A 14,908-nucleotide genomic window follows, 5' to 3' on the forward strand; every position below is an offset into this window, starting at 1 on the left:
TAGCCACCTTCAGTAGGAGAGCTTGAAGCTGCCTGTGTCGTATCATTCACCTGCTGGTGCCACCAGCAGTCTGCCTGCTGACTAGACTGCAGAGAAGCTGCTTGACTTCTTTCCCTGTTTGCCCATCTGTTAAATGGAGTGAACACTTGCATGCTTCGCAGGTGTGATGTCAATTGTATGACATCTCTCTATTATCCTGAAGTTCGGAAGAACAGGCATGCATATTTATAAGGGATTTAATGTCTTATGCTTCAGGGCAGAAACTAACCTCTAATTAATAAGGTTCAAAAGCAGCTTCCCGTGGGGTAGTGAATTTTTCAGAGAAGCTTTCTTGTGTTATCCTTTGCCTCTTTTGCTGTTGGCTACCATCAGACTGGTAGTGGAGTGAAGGAATATGTGATCTGAGCCAGTAACTCTTATGTTCCTAGAAGACAGCACTGTGTGCCAATGAGTACACATCAGTTCTCTTTGTAAACTGCACTCCCAGCAGATCCAGGCCAAATAAAAGAATATGAATTAGAAGTGCAATGCAGGAAAGAAATACTTGTCTTTGTATTTGGCAAAAGGGTTACAGCTGATAGCCATGTGTGGCACAAACCACAATGTTTTTGCCAACCCATTGTGCAAAAAGCAGAGTACAGGATTCTAGGTTGACCCTCTACTACCTAGCTCAACTTTGCCATGCAGCTGTAAAAACTGTGTCCATTTGTTGTCAGAGCGCTGCCCTTTTCCTTTTTCGAACTGCTTCCTCTAAAGCTGCTCTACTGAGCAGGCTCCCATACACTTGGCCAGATTGCTATCTGGCAGTGGTCAGTGGTTCTTGACAGTGTTGTGATGTTTACCCGTGCGTGTCTCAAAATCAGGAAGAATGATGAGGCAAGTACAAGCCATGATGTTCTCTTTAATACCTCCCATATCCACAGTCACTCTTCTCTGGTTGATTTTTGTCCAGCCTCTGTCAGGGGAGCAGTCTCCTGGCCCTTCACTTACTTCAGTACCTGTAATGCTAACATCAGCACTGCGAGATCTAGGCTGCTCTCAGAGGAGCAAATGCAAGCTCTTGGTTCATTGCTTTTGCAATCTAGTTAAGATTTATTGTGCCCCACAATAGTGTTTGCCAGCCTTTGCTAAAGAGGTTTTAATCTAACTTCACAATAGAAGCTAGCAAAGGTGGTGTACCTACACCAGAAGTGATGTAAATGGCATCCTCCTAACAGTGATTTAGGGAAAGTCTTCTCCAACGTTTACTGTTACTGACATATAAAGAACTATTTAAGTATTTTTTTATTCAGATCTTTCCTTTATGAAATTCCTCTGTGCTTCTCTTCTTTAATTTCTGTTGTTCTTTATGGCTCTACAATCATTTAGCATCTCCACATTATCCCTTTGTTTCTAAGCCCACCTGAATTCTTCCTTCCTTATCAGATTTACATCAGCTCTAACTTGTTTTAGACAAAGCAAGTCCTCATATTTCTTGGTTATAAGAGAGGATTGGTAGAGACTTGGAAAGGGAGGGGAAATAATCTTGCAGCTGCCTGGAAGCATCATTCTTAAAGCTCGAGGAAAAAAAGCCATGCTGGGTAGCTTCCTCTGCAAAGGCTCTTCTAGCTACAGTCAGTAGAGTCTCAGGTTCCCTAGGTAACCTGAATATTAATTATTATATTAGTATTCTTCAAAGGTTTTCCCCTTAAAAGAAATGTTTCATTAGTGCAACAAATTACAGAGCCCAATTGGGTGCAAGCTGTAGTTGTTTTTTACACCTCCACATCTCTTTGCTTTACAGACTTTTAAGTTTCATTTATTCTCATTTGGGCTATACCCCCATGGTGGCAAATAATCTGCAGGTTTTCCAAATAGTTGCTACTCCTGTTTTTGCTGCAAGCTAACAAATAGCTAAAACAGCCTTCAAAATGACTCAGGGGGGAGGAGAGGGAGGATATGGAGAAAGGCTGAGCAGATGCTGTGTTTCAGAGAAGCCTCTGGGCATTGTATTTCTGGGCTATCTCGCAGAGCTTGGAGGCTGGCAAAGCAATGCTACAGTTCTTCAGGAGTGGTATCACACTGGAATAGCCCTGTGTGAGCTGTGGATACTGAGCCCCCTCCCCATGGAAATACCATCCCTGACAAACCTAATTTGCATCTGATAATGAAGGGAGAAGGAAATTCCTAGGTGTAAAAATACAGTTTTAAAACCCCTGATGTTACACTGCAGTTCTGCAGTTTAACTGGCATAGTGCTCCACCCCACCAAAATGTTTTTAACTTTTTTTAAAAGAAAACATTACTACTTTAAAAAAAGAACCCTGGGTCTTGAAAAGACTAGTTAAAAGATCAACCCATTTTCATAGTCCTGTAATTTCCCTTCCTGCTTTTTATTCCACTCGACCTCTATTACCCTTTTCCCACTTTAATATCTCTTCTGAATAGTGTGTGTTAAACATTCCTGCAGATTATAAAATCCTACTCCTTCTTGAAGAGATTAATTTGTAGTGTGCTACGCTCTAACATATATAACAGTATTACTTAACACATCTGTGTACTGCAATGAACCGCAGTTGAAACACAAATAAAATACCCTGCAAGGTCAATTTATGCTTACATAAGCTCACATCACCACATAATCAATAGTTTTCCTAACACTAAACAGATCGATAATTCCACTGTACTCTCTGAAATCTTCCTTTCCAGTATACAAGAAAATATGCAAAACTCTGAGATTACAGTGTGATTTAAGAGTACATTTGCTGTATAGGTTTAATAGATTGTATGTAAAATCGGGAGTATATATTCAGAGACATATTTCTATTTCAGAAGAGAAAAAGATTGGGTGGAGAGATAGTAATTGGTGACAGTTTGGAGAAATGGTTGAATCCTTTAATTGTTCTACTTTCCTAAAGGTTGGAGAATTCCTGTAAGGCGAACCTAATTTTGGATCAGACTGAGTTAATTATATCTTCATGGTGGACTCTTTAAATAGTCCTTGGTTTGAAAATTTTATTACACTTTTTACATATTCAGCCTTGATTTCAGATTTAACTCTGTGAGCTTTCATTGTCTTAGACATTTATGATGTTACTTCATTTATAGGCAGTTCAAGGGCTGTCAGTGTAGCATTCCCCTTCAACACATTCTGTTTCAGATATGAGATTTATCCACTCTTTTCTAAAAGATTGCAGTATGTCATAATGTGCCTCATTGCACTTTGATGCTATTGACTTGGATTGACAAGGGCCTGGAGAAACCCGTATCATTGTCTAGAGCCTGCAGTGCAGTAATTGCTTGCTCATTATAAAATATTACACCAGTGGACATAGATAAAAGGTAGTCTCACTGTCTGTAGTTGCACCCTTGAAATTTTGCTGTTAAATAGTGGAATTTTTTGTGGGTTCTTCTCTGTACTCTCACGACAGTCTCTTCAATATGAAACCTCAAAGTCTTTGTTGTCTTCACATGTACAATACAATAGCTCACATGAACTATTGATTACAAATACCTAAGCTAGGTGAACTATTAAAACAAGCTATTAGGCAAGCATAGGCTATTTCTGGTTTTTAGTAATCCCCAGACTTTTGTCACTTGGAACACTTTGCCCTTTATTCAAATGATACTACAGACTGTGCTGTGAAATAGACTTAGCATGAGGCTTACAGGAGTTACGGCTTTAAATATTTGCTAGTCTTTGTGTTTGGTTATCTCTTTTATAAGGCGTTTATGTGTGTTGGGTAACTGAAGATCCACAAAGAGATATGTCTGTGTAAGCATTGCTAGTGTGGATAATGTGCAAGTGCTTTATAACAGGACTGATATGATGTCCTTTTTGCAAACAAACGTTCACTTGTACAGATCTTTGTAAAAGATGACTTAAAATCAAATGGACTTAGACCATTTTGGAAAGAAGTTTGGCCAGATATCTATTAAAAATCTCCAGTCGTTGAAATTCTGCACCTTTCTTGGGGCAACCTGTTTCAGTGTGCTTCCTAATACTGAACTTAAGCTTTCTTTAGTGCAAATTAAGATGATTTTCCTCACCCTCCCCACTGTGGCCTTAAAGGACAGTTGAACATCTACTATTTAGAACAATGTTTTGCATATTTTGATAATTCTGCAGTGTCCATCCACATCCACTTTTCCCCTCCTCCCACCTCAATTTAGTCCAATGTATAATAACAGTGAAATACTTCACACTGTCCTTAGCAATGAAGAATGCCTTCTGACCCCAGGTCTGCGGGCACTGACATCACACTGAAGTGTAGTCTACAGAAAAGAAGTACTATTAAGTTCACACAGTTTTGTCAGATTCTGCAGGGTCATGTCCCCCTGGGTGTACTGCAACCCCTTGAACATCATGCTTAACTGTGTTGGCCCGGTGGTCCAGCTCTAGGCTGGAGCAGACAATTCCAGTGGTATACTCTCTTTCCTGCGTCCCTAAGTATGAGGCTGCGTACAGCTTTGGTGCAGAAGCAAGAGCCTTTTCACACCAGATATATATAGGAATAAAATATTTTTTAAAATGTAGAAGAAAATTATTTTAGCTGCATATTTCTAATGAAAGAATGTGTTCTGAATAAAAACCATCCTACTTAGTGCAGGAGGATGAATCAAAAGTCCTCTTGGTGCTTGTATCAGCAGTTTGGAGGAGTGGGGAGTTTTTAAACTCTGCAGAAACTATTTGCATAAAGACAAATTTCACCTTTATTATAGTATTATTGATTCTTCCCATTCCACTCAGGATAAGGTCAGTGCTGGCTTTTGGACCAGCTGAGAAACTCTGCTAGCCCTTGACTGATGACTGCTTTAGCCCTTATGGCTGGTTCAAATTGAGTCGTTGGAAGGAAGATGTTGAGATGTTTGCAGTCTCTGCAGGATGTGTGTGCACCGTGTCTTTTCAGCAGGCACGTGCCGCCTGTATGCAAGCACTGAACCAACTAAAATGCATATATTTGTATAAGTGCAGAACCAAGCTGAGCTAATTAACTTTGCTGCTAGGAGGGATACAATAGTTCAAGTTGAGTTCCTTGGCTACAGAGCGACTACAGAGGCTGCAAAGAAACTACATAAGCATATTTAGATCCTGCAGATAGTTACTGACTTCTGCTAAATACAGTGGACTACCCATGTGAGGTTTTTGTGTTATGCAGAGGGGTTTGGAAACATGTACCATCAAGGCACCAGCCCTCTATTACTGCCCACAGTTCGGTGTGGACTAACTGCATAGCAGTTGAAAAACAACATTATTCCTTTGGCTGGTCTCAATGCTTTGATAACTTGCTTCAGAAACCAGGATTTTCTTAAGTTCTCAGCAGCCACAACCCTGAAGAAAATATTGGGACACCATGTGGGCTCAGAATTCCTTCCCAGCTGACCTCAATACAAAAATGGGTCCAGTGTCCTTGGTCCACAAAGGACGAAATTCAATGAAAGCATCTGCTGAGCAACAAAAACCATTCTCCAGTGCAACAGTGATTCTGTGTTATCTAATACAAACAAGACTTCACAGACAAATGCAGCACACCACTCCGGTTAGGTTATTGATTAAGACTATCATGACTGTACTTATTCAGTTTTATGAGGTATGTAATACCAATCCAAATGGTGTAGTCTTTTTCCAGGTACTGATTTTGTTCCTTATTTGTTACAAGTGAAATTTCCAGATAATGCAATCAACTCCCTTTTTGCTTATCTTGGTGTAAGAAATATCTGTGCTTGATGTTACGCCTCAGGATTTAAAAATAGCTCTTAGGTCTTACTCTGCTTCCAGCTGCTTGCAGGAGGAATGTTGGAGAGAAGGCTTCCTCCAAATAAGAAACTGGCAGCACCAACCTGTACTCCAGAGGAGATAATTTCCAAACCTAGGACCCTGCAAAATGGGTACTTTGACTCCAGCTTCCTTCACTCTGGACTACTAATGCTGTGACTGGATCATAACAACACTTGTTCTAGGGCAACCCCCAAGTCTAGCAGCTTTGTTAACAACTGGAACATAAACCTCCTTACTGTAAGCTACATCCATGTTCTTACACATATCTGAGGTGGATGCTGAGCCTGATAGCAATATCCCATCTTCCAAGAGCTGCCCCCGTATCGCAGGTTTTCTCCCGGTCAGAACAAAGAACACGGATCACTTTCTGCCCTTCCAAAGAAAATGCAGAGTTTGGCTATAAGGTAGTACCATTTGGTGCTGTTAAGATTCTGACCCTTGTCTCTTATCCCACCATCTGGTTAGGAACTTCTTTGTATGGTAGGGTTTAACTATTACTCTCCCCAGGTGGCATGCTACATGAGTTAAAATGTTGTCTTGGCTTTGCAGCACCTTACATATAACACCTGTTAAAAGAATTGGCTTGTAGGATACATGTTGTAATCTTATGAAGTACATACTCTTTAGGGCGTCATTACCTCATGACAGAGACCACATAGACATTAATACTATGACGACAATTGCAGTAATGGATTGCTTATTGTTTGCTGTCAGTTGTAGACGTACCATGTGTCACAGCTTGTACAAAATCCTATCTGAACGGATCACTAAATATATTGCCAGTGGGTACTGCTGTCTGCCGGTTACATGCATTCCCGCTGAAGGTCTGTACATGGGTGCTTGGGCACAGTGGCATTCTGTGTCATGATTTGATCTAAGTAAGAGGTTTCTATTGTTACTTCCAGATTTTTAGCATGTATGCTCTTAGGTAACATAAGAATATATATCATTAATCAATATGTATTGTCTTGTGCTCACTGCATTTCTGAACTAGCCTGGCTCTGTTTTACTTCCTCAGTGGATCCATAATATTAATTTAAACTGTTACTTTCTTATTAATTCTGATATCTGCTGTTTTTCCAGACTGTTTCTGCTTTTATTGAAGCACTCGTTCTTGTCGAACGAGTAACAAAAAGCAAAAACCTGTAACCCGTGTTAATGAATGTTATCTATCATCAGTTTGCATTTCAGGTTCTGGTAGCCATCACACACAAAACAGCTGTTTTACTGTTGGCAAGAATATTCTGACATTATTCCTTCTCTGAATTTCCCGTGGTTGACATAGATAATATTTAGGCCTGCTTCATTTAGCTTTAAGAAAAAAATTCAAGCAAATCAAAATATGGGGTTTGTGATTGCCAGGGAGCAGTGAGGGGCAGGAGTGGGATCCGAGCACAATAACCTGGCCAGCAGAGCCGGGACTGGCAGCGCGGCGTGTCAGCCGGGACTGGCAGCCGGACCGCTCCGACCCCTGGCCGGGAGCTGGGCAGCCCCAGGCCCGGGCATTGGGCACCTCTCTGGGGACATGATGGGCACGGCTGGAGACTGGCCTTGCTGCCGTGTCGCTGGGGCAGGGGCTGATGGCTCTGGGGGACTGAAATGGGGTCCTGGGCCGTGGGCAGGATGGGGGCAGCCCCAGGGTCTGGGCAGGGGTAGTGAGTCTTGGTGGTGCCCTCAGGGCCTGACAGTGATATCTAAATCTTATTATTACTTATTATATTAAGGTTAGAAAGAGCTGGCTATAGGAAAAAGTGTACAAGAGGGAAAAGCACGTGGACTCTGGTTCAATAACATCCCATGTTCCCAGACTTAATTATTTGACTCTCCTGCCTCATTGTTCCATTTGTATTTTTCCATGTGTTTAAAATAGGACACTGTATGCCCAGAGCAATTGTTTTCACCATGTGTGCACCTCCTTACCCACAAGAGCATGGTCTCAGTTCCATCCCCACCCTTGTACCTAGTGCTTTTCATTGACCACAGAGCCCCTCCTGCCCCTTAAGGCTTTGAGCAAGGCAGTGGGAATCACCGTGTTCAGGAGTGGAGCTTAATATGGCTTGTGGAAATCTGAACGCTACGGTTTCCTCCCTCAAGAGTAATATTTCCCATTAACATTTCCTGGTAACTTTCCTAGTATGATTATTTCAGATCTGTGCCATGCCAGCACTTAGTCATTCCCAGTGTTCCTCACACATCTGGAAACTTTGTCTTTGAGGAGTTTCAGAGCTCAGTATTCAAAATGGCTTAATATATACCAGTAAGCCATCTGACAATTGAAGTGGTACTCTTTCCTTTGGTATTTCATGTGTGAATCAAACCAACCTTCCTGACCTTTTTTTCCCCCATTTTGACCATTATTTCCAAGAGAAGTGAGTTTGGGAGTTATCCTGGACCTGTTCATTCTCTTCCCTGTTTTCCAGGGAACATAATCCTTGGGTTCTTCATGTGCTAGACTATGCCTCATCTCCATCAGAAAGAAAATTACATTATGATTAGAATATTTACTCTGTGTACAGATAAAGTCCAATGAACCAACTCTCTTACCTGTGTCTTGTGCTATTAAAGTCAGCTTACTTTCAACCAGAATTTGGCCTTTATTGTCTAACTAGTTCCAACGGTTTGATTTACCTTAGTCACTGAAAAAGTATGAAATAAAACTTTTCTATTCTTCTGGCTCTAACTGTAAATATATTTATTTTTTTTCTTCACAATTAACTTCAGTGTTAGGACAGGAATTATTATCTTTTCCTTGCTGTGTTATCTTCTTCAAAATTCCAAGCAATTCTGTTATCAATGAATTTTCTTCTCTAAATGGTTAGTAGTTCTGTTAGTATCTCACCTAATGAGATAGTTATGTCTTCACAATTAATAGATAGTGTCTGGCCATGAATATTTCAGCCTTATAGTCTGAAAATTGGATCCACTGGCAGCAGAAAGAACATTGTTTCCTAAAGCAAAATGAATTATAGCATTTCAGGTCTGATTTCAAAGGTCTGATGGGGCTTTTCATTGCATTTCACTGTTAATAATATAGGATATTTGCACACATAATATTTTTATAAGTTTGGAGCTAATAGGAATTGTAAGATGGGTGGTAGCCTTCACTCCTACATAAAGTTTGAGTGAATCCCTTGCACTCTTACCTGTTTAAGGACTTCTGCTAGGTGTTTCAGGGAACAGCTAGGCTGTTTGTGTCTACTACAAAGACATCTGTCTTCTTTATTTGCAAGTTGTGATGTAATTTCTTTAATATCTGTGATACAGTGCACAGGAAAACTGTGCTGAACAGTTGCAGAAGTCAATTATTAACTAATTGGCTTGCAACCATCTAGCTGTTCACTAAGTACTATAGCCAGTACTTCCCATCGCCATTCATTTCATCTCCTTTGTTCTTTCTTTCTTCAACCTTGTAGTTTCCAACAATCACTCATTCTGTGTTGATTGAAATCACATCGTTAATTCTTTGGGGACTGAAGTCTCTCAGTGTTTCTGTAGTAATCTTAGCAATTAATAATAAGAAGACCAAATACAACTTTTTCTGAATGGGAAAGCGAGACCAAGAAAGAAAAGGAATTCCTGGTCTGATTAGTTTCTGAACATTTACTGTGAAAATGAACTTGCTCTGTAAAGCAAGTCAAGGGAGATGACATTATAGAGGGTTCTTATAGCCTTTTGTTGCTTAGTAAATTAGAACTGGTTTTCATTGATCTGGTTTTCTACCACTGCTTTCCTACTTATTTGCCTGTCTTTGAGCAGGGTTTGTTTGGGTTTTTGCAGGTCAGAATTAGCTTCCTGCTGTGATGCAGTTCACAATTTTATTGCTTCACAAAACAACAGCCCACTGGGAAGTAACATGAGTTATGAAGTGGACAGTAAAAAGACCATCCTTATTACAGAGGACATTTTTAAGATGCTGCCTGTGGTAAGAACTGTATCTTTACCTGTTATTATAATTGCAGTATCATATATATTTTGGGTTAGTAATAGAGCTGCTTTGTTTGATTCCTCTTCCCCTTCACCCCTTGTATGCACTTCTTCATTCACCTTGTAAGACCTTTTTTTAAGACTTCCTCTGCAGTGGTGGAGGCATGAACAGGGTATCATAGATGAGATTGTAGGTAGAGTTGCTACAGAACAGAAGTTGCAGCACAAGTTCAGGCTTGACATTAGAAAGAACTTCTTCACTGTTAGAGTTGTTAGGCATTGCAACAGGCTCCCCAGGGAGGTGGTGGAGTCATCGTCCCTGGAGATGTTCAAAAAACGTTTAGATGTGGCACTTCAAGACATGGTTTAGTGGACAGGGTGGCATCAGGTATACGGTTGGACTTGGTGATCTTTGAGGTCTCTTCCAACCATAATGATTCTATGATTCTATGATTCTATGATTCTATTCTGGCTTGGCAGCCAGCTGAATTCAGGAGTTGAATAATCTGAGAATGTTTGCCTTGCTTTTCTCATTCCCATTTTCAAAGGCATTTCGATCTGGAACAACATTTCATATTCCTCATATTCCCATGCCATTTCCAGTGCAGGCTTGGGCATATAACTTATGAAAGCTATTTTGGTGGTAAACCTGATAAGGAATAGAATAGGATAGAATTAGAATAGAATTAGAGCAGAACAGAATAAAATAGAATAGAATAGACTATTTCAGTCAGAAAGGACCTACAATGATCATCTAGTCCAACTGCCTGACCAATTCAGGGCTGACCAAGTTAAAGCATGTTGTTAAGGGATTGTCCAAATACCTTTTAAACACTGACAGGCTTGGGGCATTGACCACCTCTCTAGGAAGCCTGTTCCAGTGTTTGGCCACCCTCTCAGTAAAGAAATGCTTCCTAATGTCCAGTCTAACCCTCCCCTGGGGCAGCTTTGAACCATTCCCACACCTCCTATCACTGGATACCAGGGAGAAGAGCTCAGTGCCTCCCTCCCCACTTCCCCTCCTTAGGAAGCTGTAGAGAGCAATGAGGTCTCCCTTCAGCCTCCTTTTCTCCAACATAAACAAGCCCAAAGTCCTTAGCTGCTTATAGGCCATTCCTTCCAGCCCTTTCACCAGCTCTGTTGCCCACTGGGGTGGGGCCTTTGCAGGCAGAAACACAGGTTGAGCAAAGAAATCAGATTTTTTAGCTTGGGACTTACAATAGACGTATAAGGTCTGGAGACCAGACAAAGAGGGGCATAGAGATGTACTTAATTTCTCGAAAGTAAGAGCACATGGGAGCCCTCTTACCCATCTCTGGCATGTTTGATTTGTAAGACTGCATCTACCATAAGTCCAGTCCTTTCTAATGCTGCTGTGAATCACTAAAAACTTCATTGTAATAAAGGTTACAGTAGTTCCAAATTTAAATGGAACGAAAGAAAAAAGTAGTATGTTTTATGTGCATATATACTTGCTAAGCTAGCCAGAGTTGTCTGGCTACAACAGTTCTCCTACTGTCTCTTCAGAATTGAACAAAATATTTGAAGATGTTGTTTCGTAATATCTTGCCAGGCGACGTGATGTCTACCACTTTCTCCCACTTTTTGCCTTGTTCATAACAATGTCCCTTCCTGCTTCTCTTTGAGCAAACTGATGAGAGAAGGAAGAAGGATAATGCTTTGTGTAAGCAAGTTTTGACTCGATTTTACAAGTGGGTTCAGTTTCTGCAGTCAAAGTAGCCTAGCTGTTGGCCTCTCTGTTGAATGTCAGTGCTCCCACAGCAGGAGAGGTTGAATGAGATATATGAGATATTTCTGAGACCCTGGGATAACAGCCAACTATATTAATGTCAACTGAAATAGCCAACAATTTACATTAATTTGCTAGGTTGTGATCTGTGCTGGTTCACAAGTGGATGCACTTAGTTCCCATTCAGCTTTCCCACTGGAAGACAGCAACCTCTAACAAGACGAGTAGAGAGGGTGAACAGCCAGAAACAGTAACCTCTTCGTTAGCCATCACATTCACCATGAGTTAAGCCAGGGCACATGATTATCCTTTACAGCATCTTCAGGTTCCCCTAAATTTATTATTTTACATCAAATGTAATTGTGTGATGACAAAGTAATGAGCATTTACGAAGTTACCTTCTACTAGCTGACAAAGTCAATGACTGGGTGACAATCCCCAGTCTGTTACAGTGCAAAGGAAAACAGGTAAATTTAAACTATAGTTCCCCAGCTTGTCAAGGATTCAGTCCACTACTAGATAATTTTTGTGTTAAGTGTATTTAAAAGATATTCATCCAGTTTTAACAATGCAGTGTTATTCCCTCAAAGCACTGAAGACAGAAGTAGCAGTTCTCAGTCTACTGGTGCCTATTTTTGGCTCTTGGCTGTCCAGGCCTGGCATCCCAGTCTGCTAAGCGGTGAATGCTTTCACTGGGATTTACCAAATTAAATCTGCCAGGACAAATGACTAAAGATGCAAAGAAGCAATCCAAAGATTTATAATGCATTGACTGTGTCTTTTTATTTGTTTGCAGTCCTCTCCTCTTTCAGTCTATCCCTTCAAGACCTGTGCTGTGGTTGGAAATGGAGGCATTCTGAAAAATTCCAGCTGTGGAACTGAAATCGATCGTTCTGACTTTGTGTTTAGGTAAGAGCTGCTTCATCTTACTGAAGTGTGTTGCATGTTTCTAAAAACTTCGCAGGTTTGGAAGCATGCCAATGCCAGTTTGTAGCAATGAGGAAAGATCTTGACAGTTCTTTATTTCTACCTCTCTAAGGATACTCCTGGTTTGTAGATTTCAGAACGCTGTTTCCTGAGTAAAGAAAGGACTATATGGATACGTGTATGATCTATGATTGCAAAGATACCTTGCCAGTGATGTGAAACATGATTATCTAAGAACCTGAAATTTCTGTTCATTTAACATCCTTTAGGAGAGGGAACTTTTTATTTTTTTTAAACAGGAGAAGAGAATAAAGAAAACCCTGAAATTGAAATAAAACAGACTGGTATTAAATGTCACACGTTTACCTTTACTTCTGGTTTAACAAAGGGTTTACTTAGCCTTAGGTTGGCTCACTAATACAGTTGTTTAACTGCCCTGATATTTGTCTGACCTTCTGTTAGCCATCTAAAAAATCAGACATGCAACTTAAGTAGTTTTTTTTCAGCTCCCTTTATAGATTGTGGAGAAAACCAGGTGTACTCTGAGACTAATTTGGCCCACTCTCTCAGTACGTGACTCAGACTTCCTAGTCCCTGCGAGGAAACAGAGTAACAGAGTAGCGGTTCTTCTCTCAGTGATGTCCAATCATACAGTCTGCTGGATTTTGTTTCCTTTCCTACTTTTGACTAATATTTGGGCTTTTCAAATTAAAAAAAAAAAAAGTCTTTACAGTTAGATAACTGTCTTAATAAAATTGGGAAATCTGCATACTAAGATGCTAAACTTACACTGGCTTTAAAAAAAGGCTTTCTTTACCTTTTACAGAAACCACTGTTTCTGCAGTTGGGCAAGTTGTGCCATTGCTGATAGAAGACATAATTGAACACTTTCAGAAAAAATGCATCCTTTAGGCAAGAGGGGAAATATTTCCTGGCAGCAAACATGGGGCATTAATAGACTAGCTCCTTCCGGGATTTTAACTTTGCTCCTGATTTGTGAGATGATTTATGAAAATGAGCTCTCTGTGCCCTATTTTAACCATCTGTACAGTAGATTAAATATTTTTACTGGAAGTGCTGTAAGCCTTATTTAATATTTGTAAAGTGCTTAGAAATCCCTGGGAGCTGACATGAAAGTGTCATTGCACAAGAGAGGAATTTGCAAATAATAAGTGCAAAGTATTTCTGGTGCACATCTGTTTAAGTAAATGTTTCTCAATTTCAGGTGTAACCTCCCTCCAACTACAGGAAGCATTAGCAAAGATGTTGGCAATAAAACAAACCTTGTGACTGTTAATCCAAGTATCATAGCTCAGAAGTAAGTACTACTGCAAATCTGTTTCTGTGCAATATTGTATAATTGTTTGACATGATTTAGATTTTGTTGGAAATCCGTTGGGATACCAGCACAGAGGGCACTGCACGCAGGCAACTTCATTAAGCCTTAGTTCCCATGTAAAATATGTACCAGTCTAAATAGAAATCTGTTAAACCTGACCTTTTTTGTAGCAGAAAGAAGTCAGCAATACCCAGATTAGCAAGTCCCTTGGTTGGCACCAGTCCACAATTTATGACAGAGTAAAACTCATGATTGCAAGCCCAAGCCTCTTCTTTTCCCCGCTATGACCCTGATGACCCTCAGCATGAGAAAGGAGTTGTAATCATAAATCAGGAAAGCTTGAAAATGTATGTCTGACTCTATCAGTAGAATCATAAGCACGTGTTCTTAGCCAATGTGCTTAGAGGCTGTTCTGATGAAAGCTATTTCCTGAATGGAGGCCCAGTTTCTGTAATCCATTTTCTCAATCCATATGAAAGTGGCTCAGACACTTTTTTCTCAGCAAAGTTTTTTTTTTCACCTTCTTGATGAAAAGAAAATTTAATAAGGCCAGGCTGACTAATCTGACATCTTCAGCAGGCTGGAACTGCAGCTTATCTATGAAAAGGACTGCTGTGGCATGTTATTTACTGCTTACTGATCTTACTGTATCTTATTGTCTGTCATATCTGTATTTGTCAAAAATCAACATCAGGCAAAGTTGGTTTTTTTTCTCCTTTAAAGGAAGAAGGAAAAAGTTCAGTGAGTATAGAAACAACTAACAGGCATTTGTCATTGATTCAAGGATAGAACTTTTTTTTTTGCGATGACTACTAACTACTTTGATGCTTGCCCAGCCCTTTTTGACTTAAAAGAAGATGAGTTATTGCTTCCCACAAAATATATTTAGCTCATTGATATTAGCGGGGCTGCACAGGAATATGAGGAAGGAAAACTTGGTCCAGTGACTCAGCATCCTTGGTTACTGCTGACCTGACGCATGATTTTTCTGGGCTTGATCAAAGTGTTCTGCCAGAGCTGCACGCATTTTTTTAGCCAAATTAAGCTACACCGGGGTTAATAGGAGTTACACTGAAGGAAATAGGAGCTAAACCTGTGTGAGGATGAAATGAGATTATAAGAGGATTTTAGGATTTTAAAAAATTAATTATTTAAATATTCAGAGAACACTGTAAATACTTTTGAAGGAGGAGCAGGAAGTAACTTGGCAC

The 14,908-nt window shown here is 40.2% G+C and overlaps 1 protein-coding gene across 1 annotated transcript in view; it reads left to right on the plus strand.

Moving 5' to 3' along the window:
- The window catches only part of ST8SIA6 (ST8 alpha-N-acetyl-neuraminide alpha-2,8-sialyltransferase 6), a gene marked incomplete at its 5' end in the record, with an annotated part of 34,980 nt that overhangs the window by 17,862 nt on the left and 2,210 nt on the right, over positions 1-14,908 (plus strand). The window contains 3 exons of the mRNA XM_009696042.1: positions 9,535-9,679; positions 12,228-12,340; positions 13,584-13,676. Coding sequence (XP_009694344.1) covers positions 9,535-9,679; positions 12,228-12,340; positions 13,584-13,676 — 351 coding nt within the window. The remainder of the gene's footprint in view (positions 1-9,534; positions 9,680-12,227; positions 12,341-13,583; positions 13,677-14,908) is intronic.

The sequence above is a fragment of the Cariama cristata genome, unplaced genomic scaffold (assembly GCF_000690535.1).
Source record: "Cariama cristata isolate BGI_N322 unplaced genomic scaffold, ASM69053v1 scaffold14282, whole genome shotgun sequence".
NCBI lineage: Eukaryota > Metazoa > Chordata > Aves > Cariamiformes > Cariamidae > Cariama > Cariama cristata.